Source organism: Pongo pygmaeus, chromosome 3 (assembly GCF_028885625.2).
Source record: "Pongo pygmaeus isolate AG05252 chromosome 3, NHGRI_mPonPyg2-v2.0_pri, whole genome shotgun sequence".
Lineage (NCBI taxonomy): Eukaryota > Metazoa > Chordata > Mammalia > Primates > Hominidae > Pongo > Pongo pygmaeus.
In genome coordinates, this window is record NC_072376.2 from 99,761,309 (window position 1) to 99,786,871 (window position 25,563).

Below are 25,563 nucleotides of genomic sequence, written 5' to 3' on the forward strand. Positions count from 1 at the left end.
TTCCTTGTCTGGTAACAGCTGGCTTCCTGGTTTATAGATGGCTGTCATTTCACTGTCAGCTCAAGTGGCAGAAGGAGGAAGGAAACCCTCCGTGTTCTCTTGTATAAGGGCAATTATTCCCACGGCAGAGCTCTCATGACCTAATCACCTCCCAAAGGTCTCACTTCCTAAAACCATCACACTGGGGGATAGGATTTCATAACATGAATTTTGAAGGAACACATGCAGCCTATAGCAACTTCCAATAGCCAAGAAGTGCGAACAACCCCAGTGTTCATCAACAGATAAACAAAATATGATATATACATACAATGGAATATTACTCAGCCTTAGAAAGGAAGGAAATTCTGACACATACTACTAGATAGATGAACCTTAACGACATTATGCTAAGTGAAATAAGCCAGATGCAAAAGTATAAATATTGTATGACTCCATTTATATGAGGTACCTAGAGTAGTCAAATACACGGAGAGAGACAGAACGCAGTAAGGTGGTTACTAGGGGATGAGGAGAAAAGGAATAGGGAGTTATTGTTTAAAGAGTATGGAGTTTCAGTTAGGGTGATGAAAGCTCCACAGGTGAATGGTGGTGATGGTTATACAACAATGTGAATGTGCTTAATGCTACTGATCTCTACATTACAAAATAGTTAAAATGGTAAATTGTATGTTACATGTGTGTGATTTCTAGCAATCCTATTTATTTTCTCTATGCTACAGTTTCCTTAACTGGAAAATAGATATTTTTTAAAAAAGCACACATTACTCAACATAGACCTTCAGAACACATAACAACCTCAACCTTCCCTCATACACCAACACACAAAGTGGCTATAAGGATCAAATAAGAGAATAAGTTTATGAAATAGTTTTGCAAGTAGTGAATGGTTATATAAATCAAATATTAATTATAGTAAGAATTCAAATGTGTTAATCACTATATATCATGGACTGATTTAAGGGCTTTACATATCAACTTGTTTAATCTTCACAAGATACATTTGAAGTAGGTGCTATTAAAATCTGCATTGTACGGATGTGGAAACTGATGTACAGGCAAGTTAGGTAATTTATTTGTAAGCGTAAAGTAACAGCTGTTAAGAGGTGGAGTGAGGATTTAAAACCAGGAAGCCTGATGCTGTAGCCTCAACTTTTAACTTAGATCAGTGGTTCTCAACTAGGATTACTTTTGTTCCACAGGGTACATTTTGGCATGTCTGGAGACATTCTTTGTTGCCACAATTCAGGCATGCCACTGTCATCTATCTAATGGGTAGAGGCCAGGGAAGCTACTGAACACTTTACAATTCATAAGAAAGCCTTGTGCATTGAAACCAAGAATTATTTAGCCCAAATGTGAGTAGCCTCAACTAAGGTTGAGACCTGGCCTATACTTATATTATATTGGAGATGGTATAATTGGTTCTTTAAGTTTGAACCTTGGATAAATTTATGGCAAAAAAATAGTACTTGGTTATATCTTTCTGCATGCAGGTTTGCTGTGACATGTATATGGAGCTGTTAAATATTGACATAGGTGCTTTAGATCAGGCCTCATGCTGGGCTGCAGTGCAGGAATCTGTTTTCAGATTGAATGTCTATATTTGAATATCCAGCTTGTTCAGAGGGGGCCAGACCAATGCTATGTAAATCAATACAGTACTGATGCAGTTTTGAAAGACAGTTTTAATATTTACAGTGGAATCTAGATTATTTTACCCACTGGGATATTTGTATTATGCAAGAATTAAGAATCTTTGAGACAGTGAACAACACTTCTTAACATTGTTCTCAAATAGTTTGGTTGCTGAGAAATTTTATTTCATATGAGACAACCTAGTGAGCTCTCTCTTTTTTTTTTTTTTTGCTTGTTTTCTCCAGGACAGAATGTTCATGTTCCTCAATTACAGGGTTCATATTTGCCCCAACAATGCTAGAAACATACACTTTGTCCCTTGATTTTGTTGTTGTTGTTGTTTTGTTTTGTTTTGTTTGTTTTTGAGACTGAGTCTCGCTCTATCGCCCAGGCTGGAGTGCAGTGGTACAATCTCAGCTCACTGCAACCTCCGCCTCCCGGGTTCAAGTGATTCTTGTGCCTCAGCCTCCTGAGTAGCTGGGATTACAGGTGCCTGCCGCCACGCCTGGCTAATTTTTGTATTTTTAATAGAGATGGGGTTTCACCATGTTGGCCAGGCTGGTCTCGAACTCCTGACCTCAAGTGATTCACCCACCTCGGCCTCCCAAAGTGGTGGGATTACAGGCATGAGCCACTGCACCTGGCCTCCCTTGATTTTTTTCCTTAAGTTTTAGAGACTTTTTGTTTGTATGTCTTTATGACATCACTGGCTTCATTTCAACAGATTTTCATAACAAGTAAAAATGTTTAATTTGCTTTGATCACATTTTAGATCAGTTTCCTACTGATATGAATGAAGGCATCTTAAATGTATCATTAATTTATCTTTCACTCACATTTTAGGATGAGATGCTTTCAGTAAAATTTTCTCAACTAAGCTAAAATCATCCATAACATTTAGAATCTTATTAAAATAAGACATTTTCTAAATTTTGGTCTGCTTTTTTTTCTTTCATTAATGTCCCTCTTGAGAGCCATCTGCCTACCAGTTTTAGAAATGTAATTATCTTTATTCAGGTAAGAATAATTATCTTTGTGCAAAGGGTCAACACTAAGCCATCATTTCTCTGAAGATCATAAAATGAGGAAGTTACGGAAATTATGCCCATTAATCTACTGTTTGTTTAGGCTAATTGTAGTAATCTGACAAGTAGAGGTTTGGGAATATAATCTCTTCAAATACATACTCTTTTCTTTTCCTTCCTGGTGGGGTTCATTAGTTCATTGTCAAGGGTTCTATTCATCTGTACTGCCAAACTGATAACACAGTATTAGGTATTCTTAAAAGACATATAAACCTCTCCTTGAGGTTCCAAAACCCCTATCCAAATACACAAACCCCAAACTCATATTTCATGCAGAGCCTTGGCATGTTTTGGATTATAAAACCTCTTGCTTCATCACTCCATACCAATCCTCCTTGTAGTACCAAAGAGAGAGTCCCGATCTCTATAGTCTGGTTCTCAATCTTTCTTTTATTTTCTCTTAATTCTTCTTCCTCTGTTTATTCCAAACTCTTCCTGCCTAAAAGTTGTCTCTTTGGTTTTCAAATATTTTCAGATCTCTCCCATTATAAAAATATTCAACAAAATCATCCTGTCTTCCATATTTTACTGTCAAATTAGTCTACAGTGATTACCTCCGTTTTCTGGCTTCCTCTTTCCTTAAGAAAACAGAAATCTCTTGTCCTTTTACCTCTTTTACTCTCTACCTGGTGCAAAGTGCTATGACAGCTGCATATAAGGAGCAACAGGAGTTCACAAGAAGGGCAAATTACCCATTCCTGAGAATGCAAGTGGGAGTTGAGCTATAAATGGGGCCCTGAGGATGACAGGAGTAAGCCAGTGATGAAGGAGATAAGAGTGTTCCATATATAGAAAACCATGTATGCCAACACTAGGAGGTGAGGAATCATGGTGAGGTCAAGGAATAAGAAGTTCTGGCTGGGCACGGTGGCTCAGGCCTGTAATCCCAGCACTTTGGGAGGCTGAGGCAGGTGGATCACTTGAGGCCAGGAGTTCGAGACCAGCCTGGGCAATGTGGTGGAACCCCGTCTCTACTAAAATACAAAAATTAGCCAGGCCTGGTGGTATGTGCCTGTAGTCCCAGCTACTCAGGAGGTTGAAGCACAAGAATCACTTGAATCTGGGAGTTGGAGGTTGCAGTGAGCTGAGATTGTGTCACTGCACTCCAGCCTGACAGAGTGAGACCCTGTCTCAAAAAAACAAAAACAAAAAACAACAAAAATAAAAAAGAAGTTCTGTCTTGGAAGCAGGGTGTGGGGTAGAGAGAAGTTAGATAACTTAGCAGAGGCTCAATCACTCAGAGCATAGGATCAGTAAGGGCTAGTGAAAGGTGTTGAGCAGGGAACCCATACCATCAGATTCACACCCCAGAAATGCTGCAGTTTGGAGAATGCATTGAAGGGAGGACAAGAATAGATGGAGGGAGACCAGTTAGGAAGCTTTTCATTAATCTAGACCAGGCTGGGCGCAGTGGCTCACGCCTGTAATGTCAGCAATTTGAAAGGCCAAGGTGGGTGGATCTCTTGAGCTCAGGAGCTTGAGACCAGCCTGGGAAACATAGCGAGACCCCCATCTTTACAAAAAATACAAAAAGTAGTTCAGCATGGTGGCACGTGCCTATAGTCCCAGCTACTTAGGAGGCTGAGGTGGGAGGATAGCTTGAGCCTAGAAAGTGGAGGTGGCAGTCAGCTGAGATTGCGCCACTGCACTCTAGGCCTGGGCCTAGGAGTGAGACCCTGTCTCAAAATCATCATCATCATCATCATCCTGTAGCCCGGAAGTCACAGTGGCCTGAATGAGGGTGGTGGCAAACGAGACATTAAGGAAACAGAATAATACGATATATAGGCCTTTATTTATTAAATATACAGAAAACACTTGGTTTGTTTCAGAGACTATTCCAGGTATTGGGGTAATACCAGTGAACAAAATAGATGAAAACAAATTTGTTCCCTTGGGAAACTAACACCCTAGAAGCAATGTAGACAATAAAGAAGATAAATAAACAAAATGTATGGAATGCTCCACAGTGATAAGTGCCAAGGAAAAAAATAGAGAATAGAGGGAGAAATGGAATCTTGTTGGGTATGGCTGTGTGGGGTAAGGTTGCAGTTTTATGTATAGAGTAAGAAGACCTCAAAAGAAAGACCTAAGCAAAAAGACTTAAAAGAAAGAAGGAGCTAGCTATGTAGATATCTGGAGGAAGAGCATCTAGAGAGAGTGAACAGTACTATACTAAGGCCTTGAAATAGAAACATGGCTGGTGGGTTGAGGGAGCATCAAGGGGACCTATGTAGCTGGAGAGAATTGAATGAGGGTGAGGGTAGTGCGACAGTTAGTTTTATGGGTCAACATGACTAGGCTATAGTCCCCAGTTATCCAATCAAACACGAATCTAGGTGTTGTTGTGAAGGTATTGTAGATGTGGTTAACATCTATATTCAGTAGTATTTAAGTAAAGGAAATTATTCTTTATAATGTGGATGGGCCTTAATCAATTAGTTGGAAGGTTGTGAAAGCAAAACTGAGGTTTCCCTGAGTAAAAAGAGGTTCTGCTTCAACATTGCACCATCAGTTCCCACGTAAGAGTTTACAGCTTTCTAGGCTACCCTACAGATCTCAGACCTGCTAGCCTCCCACAGTCACTTAAGCCAATTCCTCAGTTTCTTGAAGTACATCTCTCTCTCTCCGTGTGTGTGTGTGTGTGCTGTGTGTATATATAAATGTATGCATACACAATCTCCTACTGTTTCTCTGGAGAACCCTGATTTATACAGGTAGTAAAGTAGTGGGTAATTGTAGGGACAAAAGCCTGGATTACATATGGTCTTGTAAAGTCATGGTAAGGACTTTAGCTTTAAGTTTTAGATGAGAAATTAATGGAGGATTTTGAGCCTGAAGCATGACACGATCTCATATATTTTTTTTAACTTTTACTTTTAGGTTCAAGAGTACATGTGCAGGATTGTTATATAGGTAAATTGCATATCATGGGGGTTTGGTATACAGATTATTTTGCCACCCAGGTAATAAGCATAATACCCAATCGGTAGTTTTTCGATCCTCACCCTCCTACCACCCTCCACCCTCAAGTAGACCCCTGTGTCTGTTTTTCCCTTCTTTGTATCTATACGTACTTGATGTTTAGCTCCTACATATAAGTGAGAACATGTGGTATTTGGTTTTCTGTTCCTATGTTTGTTTGCTTAGGCTAATGGCCTCCAGCTCCATCCATGGTTTTGTTTTTTGTTTGGTTTTTTTGAGATGGAGTCTCCCTCTGTTGCTCAGGCTGTCTAAGTGCAGTGGCTTGATCTTGGATCACTGCACTCCGCCTCCTGGGATCAAGCGATTCTCCTGCCTCAGTTTCTTGAGTAGCTGGGATTACAGGTGCTCGCCACCATGCCTGGCTAATTTTTGTATTTTTAGTAGAGATGGGATTTCACCATGTTGACCAGGCTGGTCTCAAACTCCTGACCTTGTGATTTGCCTGCCTCGGCCTCCCAAAGTGCTGGGATTACAGATGTGAGCCACCGTGCCTGTCCTCCATATGAGTTTTAAAATAGTTTTTTTTTTTTTCTAATTTTGTGAAGAATGTCATTGGTAGTTCGATAGGAATAGCATTAAGTCTATAAATTGCTTTGGGCAGTATGGCCATTTTAACAATATTGATTTCTTCCCACTCATGAACATGGAATATTTTTCCATTTGTTTGTGTCATTTCTGATTTCTTTGAGCAGTGTTTGTAATTCTCATTGCAGAGAACTTTCACTTTCCTAGTTAGTTTTATTCTTAGGTATTTTATTCTTTTCACAGCTATTGTGAATGGGATTGCTTCTTGATTTGGCTCTCAGCTTGGATGTTGTTTATATATATGAATGCCACTGACTTTTGTACATTGATTTTGTATCCTGAAGCATTGCTAAAGTTGTTTATTAGATTGTATTAGTCCATTTTCATACTGCTATAAAGAACCACCCAAGACTGGGCAATTTATAAAGAAAAAAGGTTTAGTTGACTCACAGTTCATCATGGCTGGGGAGGCCTGGGGAAACTTACAATCATGGTAGAAGGCAAAGGGGAAGCAAGGCACCTTCTTCACAAGGCAGCAGGAAGGAGAAGTGCCCAGCTAAGGGGTAAGTACCACTTATAAAATCATCAGATCTCGTGAGAACTCACTATCATAACAGCATGGGAGAAACTGCCCCCATTATTCAGTTACCTCCACCTGGTCTCTCCCTTGAGACATGGGGATTACAATTCAACATGAGATTTGGGTGGGGACACGAAGCCTAACCATATCACAGATCAAGGAGCTTTTGGGCAGAGATTATGGGATTTTCCTAGATATAGAATTGTATCTCACCTACAAACAGGCGGAGTTTGACTTCCTCTTTTCCTATATGGATGCCTTTTATTTCCTTCTCTTGCCTGGTTGCTCTGGCTAGGATTTCCAGTACTGTGTTGAATAGTTGTGAAAGAGGGCATCCTTGTTTTGTGCCAGTTTTCAAGGGGAATGCTTCCAGCTTTTGCCCATTCAGTATCATATTGGCTGTGGGTTTTTCATAGATGGCTCTATTATTTTGAAGTATGTTCCTTCAATGCCTAGTGTGTTGACAGTTTTTAACATGAAGAGATGTTGAATTTTATCAAAAGCCTTTTCTGCATTTATTGAGATAATCATGTGGTTTTTGTTTTTAGTTCTGTTTCTGTGATGAATCATATTTATTGATTTGCGTATGTTGAACCAACCTTGTATCCCAGGTATAAAGCCTACTTGATTGTGGTGGATTAGGTTTTTGATGTGCTGCTGAGTTCAGTTTGCTAGTATTTTGTTGAGGATTTTTACATCTATGTTCATTAAGGGTATTGGCCTAAAGTTTTCATTTTTGTGGTGTCTCTGCCAGGTTTTGGTATCAGGGTGATGCTGGCCTCATTGAATGAGTTAGGGAGGAGTCCCCCCTCCTCAATTTTTTGGAATAGTTTCAGTAGGAATGGTACTAGCTTTTAATACATCTGGCAGAATTTGGCTGTGATTCTGTCTGGTCCTGGGCTTCTTCTTGTTGTTAGATTTTTATTACTGATTCAATTTTGGAACTCCTTATTGGTCTGGTCAGGGATTCAATTTCTTCCTGGTTCAATCTTGGGAGGTTGTATTTCCAGGAGTTTATCCATTTTTTCTAGGTTTTATAACTTCTGTACATAGGAGTATTCATAGTAGTCTCTGAGGGTTTTTCGTTATTTCTGTGTGGTTAGTGGTTACCCTTTGTCATCGCTGATTGTGTTTATTTGGATCTTCTCTTTTTTCATTAGTCTAGCTATGAGGTCTATCTATCTCATTTATTCTTTCAAAGAACCAATTCTTGGATTCTCTGATCTTTTGTGTTTTTTTTTTGCATCTCCATTTCCTTCCTTTCAGCTCTGATTTTGGTTATTTCTTTTATTCTGCTAGCTTTGGGGTTGGTTTGCCCTCATTTCTCTACTTCCTCTACATGTGATGTTAGGTGGTTAATTTGAGATCTTTCTAACTTTTTGATTGGGCATTTTGCACCATAAGCTTCCCTCTTGACATTGCTTTAGCTGTGTCTTGACATTGCTTTAGCTGAGATTCTGGTATTTTGTATCTTTGTTCTCATTAGTTTCAAAGTATTTCTTGATTTCTGCTTTAATTTGATTGTTTACCAAATAGTCATTCAGGAGCAGTTTGTTCAATTTTCATGTAATGGTATGATTTTGAACAATTTTCTTAGTATTGATTTCTATACAAATTGTGCTGTGGTTCAAGAATATCCTTGGTATGATTTCGGGTTTTTAAAATTTGCTGAGGATTGTTTTATGTCCAATTATGTGGTTGATTTTAGAGTATCTGCCATGTGCAAATAAGAATGTATATTCTGTTGTTCATGGGTGGAGAGTTCTGTAGGTATCTCTGAGGCCCATATGGTCAGTGTTGAGTTCAGGTCCTGAAAAATCTGTTAGTTTTCTGCCTCAATGATGTGTCTAATATTGTCAGTTGGGTATTGACGTCTCCCACTATTATGTTGTGGTTATCTAAGTCTTTTCATAGGTCTCTAAAAACTTGTTTAATGAATCTGCATGTGCTCCTGTGTTGGGAGCATATTTAGGATAGTTAGGTCTTCTTATTTCCATTACATAATGCCCTTCTTTGTCTTTTTTGGTCTTTGTTTGTTTAAAGTGTTTTGTCTGAAATTAGAAGAGCAACCCCTGATTTTTTTTTTTTTTTTTCCATTTGCTTGGTAGATTTTTCTCCATCCCTTTACTTTGAGCCTATGGGTGTCACTGCTTGTGGGAAAGGTCTCTTGAAGACACTGTGTTATTGAGTTTTGCTTCTTTATCCAACTTCCCACTCCAGGTCTTTCAATTAGGGCATTTAGCCCATTTACATTCAAGTTTAATATTGATATGTGTGGATTTGACCCTGTCATTTTGTTGTTAACTGGTTGTTTTGCAGACTTGCTTGTGCAGTTGCTTTGTAGTGTCAATGGTCTACGTACTTAAGTGTGATTTTGTAGTGGATGGTAATGATCTATCTTTTCCATATTTAGCACTCCCTTTAGGAGCTCTTATAAGGCAGGCCTGGTGGTAATAAATTCCCTTATCATTTGCTTGTCTGAAAAAGATCTTAATTCTCCTTCACTTATGAAACATAATTGGCTGGGTATAAAATTATTCGTTGAAATTTATTTTATTTAAGAATGCTGAATATAGGCCCCCAATATTTTCTGGCTTGTAGGTTTTCTGCTGAAAGGTCCATTGTTAGCCTGATGAGTTTCCCTTTGTAGGTGACCTGCCCCTTCTCTCTAGCTGCCTGGAAAGTTTTTCTTTCATTTCAGCCTTTGAGAATAGGATGATTATGTGTCTTGGGGATAGTTACTCCGTCAGACAAAAACAAAGAAAAAGATTAGGCTGGGCATGGTGGCTCAAACCTGTAATCTCAGCACTTTGGGAGGATGAGGCAAGAGGATCACCTGAACCTAGGAGTTCAAGACCAGCCTGGGCCAGGTGTGGTGGCTCATGCCTGTAATCCCAGCATTTTGGGAGGCGGAGGCAGGTGGATCACAAGGTCAAGGGATAGGGACCATCCTGGCCAACATGGTGAAACTCTGTCTCTACTAAAAATACAAAATTAGCTGGGCTTGGTGGCACACACCTGTAGTCCCAGCTACTCAGGAGGCTGAGGCAGAAGAATCCCTTCAACCTGGGAGGTGGAGGTTGCAGTGAGCTGAGATTGTGCCACTGCACTCCAGCCTGATGACAGAGTGAGATGCCGTCTCAAAAAAAAAAAAAAAAAATAAATAAATAAATAAATAAATAAAAGAGCAGCCTGGGCAAGATGGTGAGACCTCATTTCAATAATAAAAAAAAAAATTAGCCAGGCATGGTGTTGTGCACCTGTAGTTCCAGCTATCAATGAATCCCCTGGTTCAGGACCACAGAATATCATACTAGTTGACAATGAGAAATCATTCCCCATTTACCTGAAAACAACCTAAAGTTCTTTGACTGTACTATGTCTCTCAGAATTAGCTCTATTGATGACCGAGATGAATTTTCCCACCAAACTGCTGAGAAGTGTAGGATAAACTTCATTCAAATAACATTGACAAGCTTTCAGACTTTGAGACACAGGGCTAATTGCCTAATGTTGGTAAGTTAGAGCAAGCTGCTTCTTCTTCTTCTTTCTTCTCTTCTTCTTCTTCTTCTTCTTTTCTTCTTCTTCTCCTCCTCCTCCTCCTCCTCCTCTTCTTCTTCTTCTCCTTCTTCTCCTTCTTCTCCTTCTCCTCCTCCTCCTCCTCCTCTTCTTCTTCTTCTTCTCCTCCTCTTCTTCTTCTTCTCCTTCTTTTCTTCTTCTTCTTCTTCTCCTTCTCCTTCTTCTTCTTCTTCTCCTTCTCCTTCTTCTTCTTCTTCCTCTTCCTCCTTCTCCTCCTCCTCTCCTTCTTCTTCTTCTTCCTCTTCCTCCTTCTCCTCCTCCTCGCCTTCTTCTTCTTCTTTTCTTCTTCCTCTTCCTCCTTCTCCTCCTCTTCTTCTTCCTCTTCTTTTCTTCTTCCTCTTCCTCCTTCTCCTCCTCCTCTCCTTCTTCTTCTTTTCTTCTTCCTCTTCCTCCTTCTCCTCCTCTTCTTCTTCTTCTTCTGCTTCTTCTCCTTCTCCTCCTCCTCCTCCTCTGCCTCCTCCTTCTCCTCCTCTTCTTCTTCTTCTTCCATCAAAATTCAAAGTCCCCATGATACTATAATCATTCATCTTTTATCCAGAGTATGGGCTATAGACTCCAAGATTCCTCTGGGTTTCTGCTACTACTGCTGTGTTCACAGCTAGTTCAATGCCTTCTAACAATGCCTTCTGCACAGGACTGCTGAGGGACTAAGTGGAAAACTGTGCCTGCCACATGGTTAACAATCAGTAAATGGGGCATACTACCATTTGCCCGCATAACATCAAAGGAAGTAATGCTTAGTTCTCATAATGGTTAATGCTAAAGTTCATCCAAATGTTAATTTATGACAAGTGTTTTAGGAGCCAAAATATGTTTATTAGGAAAAGTTGTCAGTATATTTGGGTCTCGATTATCTTACTAAAGTTTGTTAAAGGCTTTCTCCTAGTCTACTTCACTGGCAGGTGGCTAGCAGTCTGGAACAAGTATAATTTAAACAAAAGAATAAACAATTAAATCTATTTCAAAGTGAGTTAGAAGCTGAGTGTAACAGGCTCTCCACTTTCTAGTGTCATTTCTGTTACCAGGATAGGTGTTTTAATCTATAAATTCCATGGATATTCAACCCTAGAGTGCTAGTAGAGTATAGCTGATGTATGGAGAGGAATCTAAGTTATATTATTCAAATATAATGTTTGGGAGACAAGAATTTTTGACCCATAAGTATTTACACGAACTAAATGCAAACTGTAGTCCAACAGCAATGCTATTTTGATTCTCTGAATTAGAAGAAGGTAATTGATGGGAAAGAGGGAGAAATTTACCATAGAAATGATGCTTTCTGAAAAATTACCTTATATGTTATAGAATCTGTAACGTAACCTTCCTTAAACATATTATCAAATGATCCTTATAATTTGTGATGGCACTGATGATATTACTTAACTTGTTGAATGGGCTAATTGATGTAAGTTAAGTGTTTAGGACAGTAACTGACATATGTTGAATAAATATTAGTCACTGCTTAAAATCTGGATCAAAATCTTTCTCCAAAAATTTTCTGAACCTAAACGTAGCTCATTTGCTACATTTAACAGGATGTTAAAGGATTCTGCCTTATGTGTTTTCTGAATATGAACTTTCTGATAGAAGGATTAAAGTTCTCCATGTGTATGCGTTTGACATAGTGTTTTATTTATTTATTTATTTATTTATTTTTGAGATGGAATCTTGCTCTATTGCCCAGACTGGAGTGCAGTGGCACAATCCTGGCTCACTGCAACCTCTGCCTCTGGGGTTCAAATGATTCTCCTGGCCCAACCTCTTGAGTAGCTGGGATTACAAGCGCCCGCCACCACACCCAGCTAAATTTTTGTTTTTTTTTTTGAGACGGAGTCTCCCTCTGTCTCTGGGCTGGAGTGCAGTGGCACCATTTCGGCTCGCTGCAACCTCAACCTCCTAGGTTCAAGCAATTCTCCTGCCTCAGCCTCCCGAGTAGCTGGGACTACAGGTGCCTGCCACCACACCTAGCTAATGTTTGTCGATTTTTAGTAGAAATGGGGTTTCACCATGTTGGCCAGGATGCTACTGCTCCAAAGAAGTGCTTCTCAAATTTTAATATGCATACGAATCATCCGCCTGCCTCGGCCTCTCAAAGTGCTGGGACTATAGGCATGAGCCACCGTGCCTGGCCTACGCCCAGCTAATTTTTGTATTTTTAGTATAGATGGGGTTTCACCATGTTGGCCAGGCTGGTCTCGAACTCCTGACCTCGTGATCCACCCACCTCGACCTCTCAAAGTGCTGGGATTGCAGGCGTGAGCCACTGCGCCCAGCCGTGTTTGATATAGCCTTGAAAATATTTTTCTTTAGTAGAAGAAACCTAACAAACCTACTAAATTTTTAAATTTATTTATTTAACCTTTCAGTTTAAATTCCTCACATGTAAATGGAAAAATTAACATCTATCCCTCAGTGTTCTTTTGTGGAACCAATGTGTTACTATATTACAGATCTGATCTTGTAGTCCCATCTCAGTGAGCCTCACATCCAAGAAATTTCCAGACAGTTTTTAAAAAAAGATTGCACAATTTATTTTCCTTTAATTTGAAGATTAAGTCATGTTCTGTTTAAGACAAAAAGATGGAAACACCAAAAGTTTAAGTGTGATCCATTTATTATTGCTGCCATTTGTGGGTACATTCTCTCAATTCTCCTTAAATCCCAATGATGCTTTTATACTTGCAACACATGTATCCACCTCTAGCTTCCCTGTGCGGAAATGTTTGGCATTGGAATGTGAGGTATCTCTCAGGAAACGGAGTGGCAATGGGTAGGACAAAACCTTCCCATTGAGAGCTCATGATATTCATTGTGAAATACCACTAGATATAGTCCTTCATTGTATTTAGAGAGCTTGAAGTTTCTGATTTTATGTAGAACAGAAAAAGAAACACAAATTATACAAAATTTAAGTGCAATCAAAAATAAAAATATATGTTAAATAAACAGTTATGGTACAAATTTTGCAAAGCCTTCAGGTGAGTCACAAATAATCTTGGAAATTATTTTGATAAAGTCATTTTGGTTCTTTTTCTTCATTTTCCTTAAAGTCACCTCTAAAGGTATTTCTCTGTTTATATCATATGTAATCAGCTTTTAGCTAAAGAACAAGTGGTAGTAAATGAAGACTGCCAAAGCCTCAAAAATGATATCGAAGAAATGGGGATAATTAGAAAAAACAGAAGTTCAAACATTAAAATTCTGACACTATTAGATGACATCAATCTAAACCTGGTAAATCAGATTTCAGAAAACTAGGTGCTTATTGCGCTTTCATTTTATATCCAATAACTGCATCAAACTTAACACTGATTTTTCGTTTTAAAACTGCCAGGAAACGCTCAGGAAGGATCCTAAAAGAAAGATATATGAAAATAATTAGAAAATTAATATTAAGTGTATTTGTAGAATACCCTCTTTAGAAATACTTTGTTATCATGTATCGTCATGTTCATGTTAAATAAGATTAAGCATCTTAAATCTGAGTCACTACTATATATTCTTTCCCATTAAATCTATTTCCTTTTCAAATGGAAAAGAAGGCTTAGCCTTCTTTAGAGTAGAATAACCTGAAGAAGTCAGTTTTTGAAACAGAAGATCTGAGGCAGGAGGTATAAGAACTGAATAGTTGAGATACTAAAGACTTTAAAAAAGAAACCCGACATTAAAAAGGAAATGAGAATAGGAACTAATTTTGTACTTTATAATGCAGAATATTATTAAAATGTTCCACTAAGAGACTGGGGAAGTAGAACTGCTAAATAAAAATGCAGACAACGCATTTGGTTTTGAGCATAATGCTGAACCAATTATTTAACCTTTCAGTTTAAATTCCTCACATGTAAATGGAAAAATTAACATCTATCCCTCAGTGTTCTTTTGTGGAATCAATGTGTTACTATATTAAATAAAATGTCTTGGCCGGGCGCCGTGGCTCACGCCTGTAATCCCAGCACTTTGGGAGGCAGAGGCGGGTGGATCACGAGGTCAGGAGACCAAGATCATCCTGGCTAACATGGTGAAAACCCGTCTCTACTAAAAATACAAAAAATTAGCCGGGCATGGTGGCGGGTGCCTGTAGTCCCAGCTACTCAGGAGGCTAAGGCAGGAGAATTGCTTGAACCTGGGAGGCGGAGGTTGCAGTGAGCCGAGATCATGCCATTGCACTCCAGCCTGGGCGACAGAGCGAGACTCCGTCCCCCACAGCCTCCCCCCAAAAATGTCTTGAACAGTGACGGACACTAGCAGGTCTCATCTTTTTTCTCCAGACACTACACTTAGAATATTTAGGGACTTGTCACATTCCAGTGGGTCTGGGAGAAAACAAAACAGAATATGTAAATCAGCATAATAACATACAGAAATCTGCCTAGATGGCATGAAAAGAGGGTTTGGAAATATGACACCAATGTGACCTCATAACAAGAATTAGGGCAATGATAATAATAACAGTAGTAGTTATAATAACAGTGGCATATAACATTTATTGAGTACTTACAGTGTACTGAGTACTTTTTATTTTATTTATTTATTTTTGAGGTAGGGTCTTGCTCTGTTGCTCAAGATGGAGTGCAGTGGCATGATCATGGCTCACTGTAGCCTCAACTTTCTGAGCTCAAGCAATTCTCCCACTTCAGCCTCCCGAGTAGCTGGTACTACAGGTGTGTTCCAACATGCCTGGCTAATGTTTTTGATTTCTAGTAGAGATAAGGTCTTATTATGTTGCCCAGGCTTGTCTTGAACTCCTGACCTCAAGCAATCCTCCTGCCTCAGCCTCTCAAAGTGCTGGGATTACAGGCTTGAGCCACCACGCCCAGCCCTGAGTACTTTAAGAGCATTATTTTCTTTATTCGTCTCAGCCCTATAAAGTCCAATTGTTTTCTCCATGTTACAGATAAAGAAACTGAACTTCAGATAAGTTAAAAAACTAATCCATGTTCATGTTGCAAACAAGTCACACAAACACAGCTTCATTCGACTCCAGAGCACAAACTTTGGGTCTTTATGTTTAAAGGTCTAGAAACTAGAATTAATTTATTCAGTCAACAAACATTTTGGTGCCTCTAATGTGTCAGTCACTCTTCAAAATGCAGAGCATACGGTGATGAAAAATAGGCAAAATTCCTTCTTTTATAGGGTTATATTCTAAGGGGCTGCAATCACTGAGTGCATACTTATGTAACGTGACAAATACAATGCCAGAAACATCACAGGCTTTAACTCGTTTACTCACCAAAGAGATCCCTGAGCTTTACTACCTAAACCTCCAAGGCATGTTCATCATAGTTTTTAGCAGAAGGGGCAAGAAAGCCTAACATATGTCACGCTTTTAATTTCTTGAGTTTTTTGCTCTTCGCATCAGTAATTCTCAAAATATAATCTCTGGACCACTGTCTGTGGCAGTTGCCTATTAAAATACAGATTTCTGGTCCAACTCAAACATCCATGTTAAAATCTTTAGAAGTGAGATGAAGGGATCTATTTTTAAATAGACTTCCCAAGTGATCCTGATATCCCACTGACTTGGAGAAGCCCAGTCTAGGACAGGCAGTGAGAGGCTTTTTCTCCCAGCTGTCCTAAGGCACCTCTCCCCCTTTCCCCTCTTTATGTGGCCAGCCTCATTGCCACACAACTTTCCCAGATGAGGAATGAAGCAGTGTGTTATGATGAGACATTCGTGAAACTAGTGGTTTGCAATCTTGGCTGGATAACTGAATCACCAAGAAAGTTGTTTTATCTCTCAAAGCCCAGGCCACACTCCAAACCAAGTCAATCAATTTGGGGGAGTTGGTCTTAGGCACCAGCATTTTTTAAACCTCCCAGGTGAATTCCAGTGTGCACCAAAGTTGAGAGCTACTGCTCCAAAGAAGTGCTTCTCAAATTTTAATATGCATACAAATCATCTAGGAGAACTTATTGAAATGTAAATTCTGATTCAAGAGATCAGGAGAGTCTATATTTCTAACAAACTTTCAGGTAATACTGATGCTGCTAGTCCAAGAACCACATTGGAAGAAGCAAGACTCAAGGATTTCTAAAATTATAAAAAAAAATTTAGCAATTCATATACTTCAGTATGATTTTGCACAAAACAAAAGCTCAATGATTATCTGTTGTATCTTTAAATAAATACGTAAAACCTAACTCTGATCTCCTTTAATATCATTGTTCTATGATTCCATTATGTAAAGATGCTTAAAAACTATTCTTCTTCAGAGTCATTCATTTATAAGACAAGACTTGCAGAAATATACAAATTTCTTTCTTTACAAAAAGTAAAAATGTGTGGAAATTACTCAGTTCATTTACCCAGGAGCTGTATCAATCTTGCCTCAATGTTATTGAGCCTGTTATTTTTATTAAGTCAATTCCATTTAACTGTACTTTATCAACTGCCTGATTAAAATGTCAGCAAAAAATGTAATAGATAATTTTTTTTTACCTTTCATTTCTAAGGTTTCTTAACTGTCACTTACCTTTCCAATGTTGTTAAAAAAGCTATAGAAGATGGAATAAAAATCATTTTCTGCTCAGTCAGAATCCCATGCATCAGCCTGTTTACCACTTCCTCAGGTTCCAGAGTGGGTCCCAAACTGAAATCAGAGGCAGTCTTCAGAAACAGAATACTTCACCGAGGCTTCAGCTTTAGTTTGGTGCTAACCAACAGCTTTAGCATGGTACAGATACCATTAACATAACTGATTTGTAGTGTCTAGCCTAATATAGGTGCTCAGAAATGGTAGCTATTGTACCATTGATAATAATAATAACAATCATTCACTTAGTGCTTATTGTGTACCACACACTGTGCTAAACTTTCTATATAGGTTATTCCATTGCAGTTTGACAATAATCTTATGAAGGCAATATTATAATTCCTATTCTACAAATAAGAATTATAGAAGTAACTAAGATTCAAATATAATTGAGCTAGATTAGGTCTGACAACTTTACTTTTAAACTTTAAGCAGTCTCGGGAAAAAAAATCAGATACTATTATACAAGTTTTATTATATACTCAGTCTCCTTAGTGAACAATTCCTAAAGCATCAGAGGAATTAGAATATGACAGGTACGTGCCCACCTTTAGGTCCTTCATCTCCAAATGATATGCTTATATTTACTAGGTCTTTGGTTTTTTTGGTTGTTGTTGGGTTTTGTTTGTTTGTTTGTTTGTTTTTTTGAGGCAGGGTCTCACTCTGTCACCCAGGCTGGAGTGCAGTGGTGAGATCTCGGCTCACTGCAACCTCCACCTACTGAGTTCAAGCAATTTTCCTGCCTCGGCCCCTCAAGTAGCTGGGACTACAGGTGTACGCCACCACTCCAGGCTATTTTCTGTATTTTTAGTAGAGATGGGGTTTCACCATATTGCCCAGGCTGGTCTTGAACTCCTGGACTCAAGTGATCCGCCAGCCTTGGCCTCCCAAAGTGCTGGGATTGCAGGCAGGAGCCACTGCAATTAGGTTTTGGCTTTGTTACTTAGTTCCATGTTACATCTTTGCTGTGTAATCACTCAAGTATATGTACCACAGACTAGCAGGTGGCCCCCAAAAAGTGGGTTTTAGGCTAGGCGTGATGGTTCAGGCCTGTATCCCTGTAATCCCAGCACTTTGGGAGGCTGAGGCGGGTGGAGTGCTTGAGCCCAGGACTTCGAGATCAGCCTAGCCATCATGGCAAAATCCTGTCTCTACAAAGAAATACAAAAGAAAATTAGCCAAGAGTGGTGGTGCACTCCTGTAGGGCTAGCTACTCAGGAGGCTGAGGCTAGAGGATCCCTTGAGCCTGGGAGGCCGAGGCTGCAGTGGGCCATGATTGTTCCACTGCATTCCAGCCTGGACAACAGAGCTAGACCCTGTCTTTAAATAAATAAATAGATAAGTGGCTTAAAAAAATCAGTTACAGAAGCGCACTTAGGGAGGAGCTGCACGAGAGTTAGTACTGAGACTTTTTAACATTTTATTAATGACTTAGAAAAAAATGATACATAATTAAATGTACTCATGAAATTTTCCATGGCACTAAACTATTTGGGTGGCTAACATTTTGGAGAGGCATATTTTTAATGTGTGTGTCTAGTTAAAAGAAGTGAGACACCAGGCGTGGTGCTCAATGCCTGTAATCCCAGCACTTTGGGACCCCAAGGCAAGCAGATCACTTGAGGTCAAGAGCTTGAGACCAGCCTGGCCAACATGATGAAACCCCATCTCTACTAAAAATACAAAATTAGCCAGGCATGGTGGCAGGCACCTGTAATTCCAGCTACTCGGGAGGCTGAGGCAGGAGAATCACTAGAACCGGGGAGACAGAGATTATAGTGACCCAAGATCGTGCCACTGCACCCCAGCCTGGGCGACAAAGTGAAGCTTCGCCTCAAAAAAAAAAAAAAAAAAAAAAAGTGAGGCAAAAAGTACTGGATGTGCCAGGCAGAGTGACTCATGCCTGTAATCCTAGCACTTTGGGAGGGTTAGGCGGGAGGATCACTTGAGCCCAGGAGTTGGAAACCAGCCTAGGCAAGATGGTGAGATCTTGTCTCAAAAAAACAAAAACAAAAACAAAAAAAAACTGGATTAAATTCTTTAGAAATAAATAAAGAATAATTCCTTCAGAAAAAATATATATTTTGAAGTAAAACTGGGACAACTGGGAAGTATAATATTGTATTTAAAAGTGAGCATGATTATTGGATCCATGAAGGAGAGTAGAGCTTAAAAATACATAAGCTTTAATTCTCAGCACAGTTCATTCATTTATTAAAATATTGTGTTCACCATGGGACCTTGAAGCAATAGTATTACATATGAAAATCTTTGAGATTTGACAGGAGAGGAAATGTAATAATGAAATCGATGGCTTTTGGCCCAGGGAAGCAAAAAATCAGAGGCAATGGAAGCTTGCAGCGTAAACAGGTAGGGGTATCAAGGAGGATGAATCCAGAAACTGAAGGATGCTATGCCTTGAAAAGCATTTAGAGGGAAATTCATTTTGTAGCACATTGCTACCAGACTTTAATATTCTCAAGCTCCATGAAAGCTTACAGACACCTGTGTAAATAGAGCACTCTCTCATCCACACTGTGGCCTTGCTAACCTACCTATCAAGTGGTGCTGCATTCACCAAACTTTTCTAGTGTGCCCGATTTCTTTACCTAAGGTTTTTAGCCCCTGTCAGATAACCTCTCATTGAAATATAATGACTGTTCAATATCATAATTTTAAAAGCCAAAAGAAAAGGCTTTCAGAAAAAACTCAATTTCTTAGCAAAATAATATCTTAATCATTAAAATGTCAGTATGTGGAAACATTTTTTTTCCTGACACGCTAAAGTTAATGAGAGTTACAAATCCTATTAAACAAATGTTCTTAATGGATTTTGTAAGAAACTATCCAAAAACACTTCAGGCCAATCTGCTGGGGTGGGAAAGGAGGGTGCATGTTGGGGTAGAGAAATACTGAGGGGGAAAGAGTATTTTCAGTCTGAAGGATTGTATTTGATGACCTACTTTAACCACTTAAGTAATGAGTAATTTTGGGGAAAACATTTCAACTCTTTTTTTTTTTTTTTTTTTTTTTTTGAGACAGTCTCGCTCTATCGCCCAAGCTGGAGTGCAGTGGCACGATCTCAGCTCACTGCAACCTCCGCCTCCCAGGCTCAAGCAATTCTCCTGCTTCAGCCTCCGAAGTAGCTGGGATTACAGGCATGTGCCACCACGCCCGGCTAATTTTTGTATTTTTAGTAGAGACGGGGTTTCACCATGTTGGCCAGGCTGGTCTCGAACTCCTGATCTCAGGTAATCCGCCTGTCTTGGCCTCCCAAAGTGCTGGGATTACAGGTGTGAGCCACTGTGCCCGGCCTCAACTCTTTAAATCTCAGGTTTTTGTTTTTGTTATTTCCTAATCTGAAAAATAAGGATAGTGCAGTGGTGCAGTGGCAAATGTTTAACCACTGGCTCTCTAGGGGACAAAAATCTCAGTTTAGTAGCATTTGTTGATTTCCACAGTGTAAATATTCCCACAACAACTAATTTTAAACTATCTACATGACAACACTGAATGAGTACTACTATATAAGCCAGCACCAGCACTCCACTAGGAATATGATGGTTAAATGGAAATGTATATACACAAGCACTTTATACAGTTACACCAGACATCTTTTTACAGTACTAGTCAATAAAACTAATATCGTTCTGTGACATACACATACAAGCTCTTAAATTTTTAGAGAAAATATAAATTGTGTTATGTATATTACAGATGGGAAATTAGATGTTTTAAAACGATGTTCAACAGAAATAAATCTTGGCTGCCCCCAAAATGATCAGAACACTCAATTACACTTAATCTAATAAATTCAGGTTATGTGGCATTGTTTCTATCATTAGTTGGAAAGAGATAACTTATTTCAGGAAAAAAACATTTAACTAAAAATTGCTTGTGTAGCTAACAAGAGATCCCAAAATATTATACACAAAGCAAAACCTGTCAGAATTAAAGGGAGGGAGACATAAGACAGTTTCAACAATAATAGCTGGGGACTTTATTTTCCACTTTCAACAACATATTGAAGAACTAGACAGAAGACCAGCAGAAATAGAAGACTTGAATAACACTATAAATCAACTATACCTAACAGATACCTCACACCATCCCAACAACAGCAGAATACACATTATTCTCAAGAACACATGGAAAATTTTCTCCCAGGTAGACCATACGTCAGACCACAAAGCAAATCTCAATACGTTTTAAAAGATTAAAATTATACAAACTATGTTCTCTGACTACAACGGAGTAAAATCAGAAAATAACAGAAAGAAAACTGGAAAACTCACAAATATATAGAAATTAAACAGTACCCCTAAATAAACAATGAGACAAATGAGAAACCACAAGAAATTAGAAAATACTTTGAGGTGAACATAAATGAGAACACAACATATCAAGATTTATGGGATGAGGTAAGCATAGTGGCTCAAGCCCATAATCCCAGCACTTTGGAGGCTGAGGCAGGAAGATTGCTTGAGCCTGGGAGTTTGAGACCAGCCTGGACAACCCAGTGAGACCCTGTCTCTACAAACAATTTTTAAATATTAGCTGAGGGTGGTGGCACGCACCTGTAGTCCTAGATACTCAGGAGGCTGAGGCAGGAGGATCACTTGAGCCCAGGGAGGTAGAGGCTGCAGTGAGTTATGACTGCACCACTGGCACTCCAGCCTGGGTGACAGAGTGAGATCCTATCTCAAAAAATAATAAATAAATAAATAAAGACTCATGAGGTGCAGTGAAAGCAGTGCTCAGAGGCAAATTTATAGCTGCAAATGCCTGCATTAAAAAAAGAAAAAGATCTCAAATCAGCAAAGTGAAGCTCCACATTAAGAAACTATAGAAACAAAAAATAAAAACAAACCCAAAGCAAGCAGAAAAAAAAGATTGAAGCACAAATGAATGAAATAGAGAACAGAAAAACTACAGAGAAAATCAATGAAACTTAAAATAGGTTCTTTAAAAAGATAAACAAAATTAGCAAACCTTTAGCTACACTGACCAAGGCAAAAAGAGAGAAGACTCAAACTACTAAAACCAGGAATGAAAGCAGGGACATTCCTGCTGACCTTACAGAAATAAATAAGATTATAATAGAATACTAGGACAATTGCATGCCAACAAATTAGAAACCTACATGAAATATACAAACTCTCGGGAATACACAAACTACCAAAACTGAATCAAGGAAAAACAGAAAATATGAGATCTTTAATAAGAGATTGAATCAGCAATGAAAAAACTTCCAGGAAAGAGAAGCCCAGGACTAGATGGCTTCATAATAAATTCTACCCAATGTTTAAAAAATAATTAACACCAATCCTTCAAATTCTTCCAAAAAAATAGAAGAGGAGGAAATTCTTAATTCATTCTCTGAGTCCAGAATTACCCCGATACTAAAATCAGAGTAAGAGATCACATGAAAACTACTGACCAGTATCTCTTAGGAATATAGATGCAAAAATCCTCAACAAAAGATTAGCAAATTAAATCTAGCATTATATTAAAAGAACTACATACCATTATCCCAGGAATACAAAGTGGCTCACCATACACAAAACAATGAAATATACCATTTTAATAAAATGAAGGGAAAAAACCTACACCATCATCTCAGTAGGCATCAAAAACGCATTTGACATGATACAACATTCCTTCATGATAAAAACACTCAATAAACTAGGAACAGAAGGGCATTTCTTCAACCTGTTTTATAAGCATTTGTGTAATGCAGTCTGATTTATATAATCAAAATGGAGTAGCAAACATAGTAGGACTTATTAAATATAAAAGGATGGGCCAGGTGTGGTGGCTCATGACTGTAATCCCAACACTCTGGGAGGCCGAGGCAGGCGGATCGCTTGAGGTCGGGAGTTTGAGATCAGCCTGGCCCACATGGCAAAACCACCGTCTCTACTAAAAATACAAAAATTAGCTGGGCATGGTGGCACGCACCTGTACTCCCAGTTACTTGGGAGGCTGAGGCAGGAGAATCGCTTGAATCTGGGAGGTGGAGGCTGCAGTTAGCTGGGATCATGTCACTGCACTCTAGCCTGGGAGACAGAGCAAGACCCTGTCTCAAACATAAATAATTAAATGAATGAAAATATTATTGTTGGCCCATTTAATGATAAAAATATCATATTAATATAACATGGAAGTACTGTTTTTTTCCTATCATACTGGCAAAGATTAAGAGTGTGCTAAGCTGGGTGTGGCAGCTCACGCCTATAGCCCAGCTACTTGGGACGCTGAGGCAAGATCAGTCTGGGGAACAAAGCAAGACCTTGTCTCTAAAAGAAAAAAAATATATGTATATTTTTTGAGAATTTTAAAAACTATTGAAATTCAAGTTTATTTAACAAAAATAACTGAGCTTAAAAAAATAATTGGAACACCTGGTTTACATTTAATTCCAATAAACCCAGATTATGCTGTATTATACCTTTATAGTAAACAGTTTATTTGCAGTGTGCTAGCTGTATAATTATAAGAACCAATAAACTACATCTAAGATGTGCTCTCAAACAGAATTTAAGTTCCAACATTAATATGAAACAAAATATTTATAATTCAGCCATTTAGAGACTGGTTCAATTTTCTTTATTCAGAAAGGCCTATGTAGCTTAATCTGAATCTCGGTTTTACTTATGGGCAAGTTACTTAATTTCTCTAAACCTCAGATCTCTCTCATCTACTGAAGAAGGACTAATAACATCTCCGCCAAAGTATCGTTGTGAGGTTTAAGAAAATGACATTTTATTTGGTGTCTGAAATGTAAACAGGTATTTAATGAGGAATACGTTCTCTCTTCTAATTAGAAGTAATAAGTTTCTATATTAAAACCAACTTCATCTCTGGGGTCTACTGTAGTACCAGCTTAGCCTCAAAGAGGCTAATGAGGTTCATATGTCAGGTTCATATGAGACTAATGAGGTTCATATGTCAGGACCAATCTTCTAGGCCCTTCCTTAGCCAGGTTTATATTCAGCCTAGAATCATCTTAGCCTTTGTTCACACTTTTCCTCCAGAGTGGGCTTCCTAATTCTTTTTTAATGGCACTAGTAAGTTTTGTCAGGAGAGGGCACTGGAGCCCACATTAAGGTCAGCTCTGTGCGGCCTTGTCGGGGGGCAAGGTTAAAAAATTCAATTATAACTTTTGAAAATAGGATGTCTGTTTTTAACTACTGAAAGACAGTATGACTTAAAAACTTGACTCAAATATGTTATTTTAGTATCCACATACTGAAAAAGAAATTGAGGAAACTGGCAAGTTTTATCTTCAACATCTGCTTTCAGTTTTAGTGAAGCTTATCCTCACTACTTTCATTCCTCAGATCCATTTCCCAACCTGAAAAACTTATCTGTCCCTTCTCTTCTCTCTTCAGACTCCAGTTAGGGTTCTCTTGTTTAATATTGATAAATTTAAACATTGACTTCTAAAATAAATACTCTTACTTTTGTTTTCTAACAAAATTGTGTATTAAAAATAGATTTTAAAGACTATTTGATAGATTCTTGGGGGCTTGAGATCTTTGGACAGCTCCCAAATTTCTGTCTAATGTTGGTTTTCTGTTCTGCTTCCCTGTGGGATGACTTAAATTAAGTGTATTTAAAATAGAACCTGCGGGCTGTGGATCAGCTGTCAAGAGTTCAAGACCAGCCTGACCAATATGGTGAAACCCCGTCTCTACTAAAATAATAATAATAATAATAAAATAGAACTGTTAGGCCAGGCGTGGTGACTCATGCCTGTAATCCCAGCACTTTGAGAGGCTGAAGTTGGGAGAATGACTTGAGCCCAGGAGTTCAATTGAGTTCAAGGAGCCCTTGAGCCCAGCCTGTGCAACATAGGGAGACCCTGTCTCTACAAAAAATTTAGAAATTAGCCAGGTGTGGGGACACATGCCTGTATGGTCCCAGGGACTGGGGAGGCTGAGGTGGGAGAATTGCTTGAGCCCAGGAGGTCAAGGCTGCAGCGAGCTGTGATTGTGCCACTGCATCCAGCCTGGGTGACAGAGCAAATCCTTGTCTCAAAAAAAATTTAAAAAAAAGGAAAAAAATTAGAATCTGTTAACCCTTCAAGTGGCCACACTGAATATTTTTCATTAATTTTAAGTACATTTTCAACAAAGGCAGCTGAATTGGGGAAAATATGGGAAAGTTTGAGGGGGCAGAATAAAACTTAAAAATTGAATCTTGGCTGGATGCAATGACTCAAGCTTATAATCGGCTGGATGCAATGACTCAAGCTTATAATCCTGGCACTTTGGGAGGTGAGATGGAGGTGCGAGAATTGCTCAAGGCCAATTTGAGACCAGCCTGGGCAAACAGCAAAACCCTGACTCTCAAAAAAAAAAAAAAAAAAAAATAGCTGGGTATGATGGCACACGCACTGTAGTCCTACTCAGGAGGCTGAGGTGGAGGGTTGCTTGAGCACAGTTCAAGGTTACAGTGAGCCATGATTACACCACTGCACTTCAGCCTAAATGAGACCCTGTCTCAAAAACAAAACAAAACCAAGCAAAATTGAATCTCATCATTACAATAAAATTGAGAATCCAAAAGTCTATCCAAGTAAGCATATGAACTTATAATATGAATTTAATATCAGTGAGGAAAATGATGT

General features: G+C 38.8%; 1 protein-coding gene across 1 annotated transcript in view; it reads right to left on the reverse strand.

Moving 5' to 3' along the window:
• Positions 1-12,898: 12,898 nt before the first annotated feature.
• The window catches only part of HSD17B11 (hydroxysteroid 17-beta dehydrogenase 11), a 50,868-nt gene continuing 38,203 nt past the window's right edge, over positions 12,899-25,563 (reverse strand). The window contains exons 6-7 of the mRNA XM_054485860.2: positions 16,869-16,985; positions 12,899-13,745 (exon numbers count right to left, since the gene is read on the reverse strand). Coding sequence (XP_054341835.1) covers positions 13,655-13,745; positions 16,869-16,985 — 208 coding nt within the window. The 3' untranslated portion in view covers positions 12,899-13,654. The remainder of the gene's footprint in view (positions 13,746-16,868; positions 16,986-25,563) is intronic.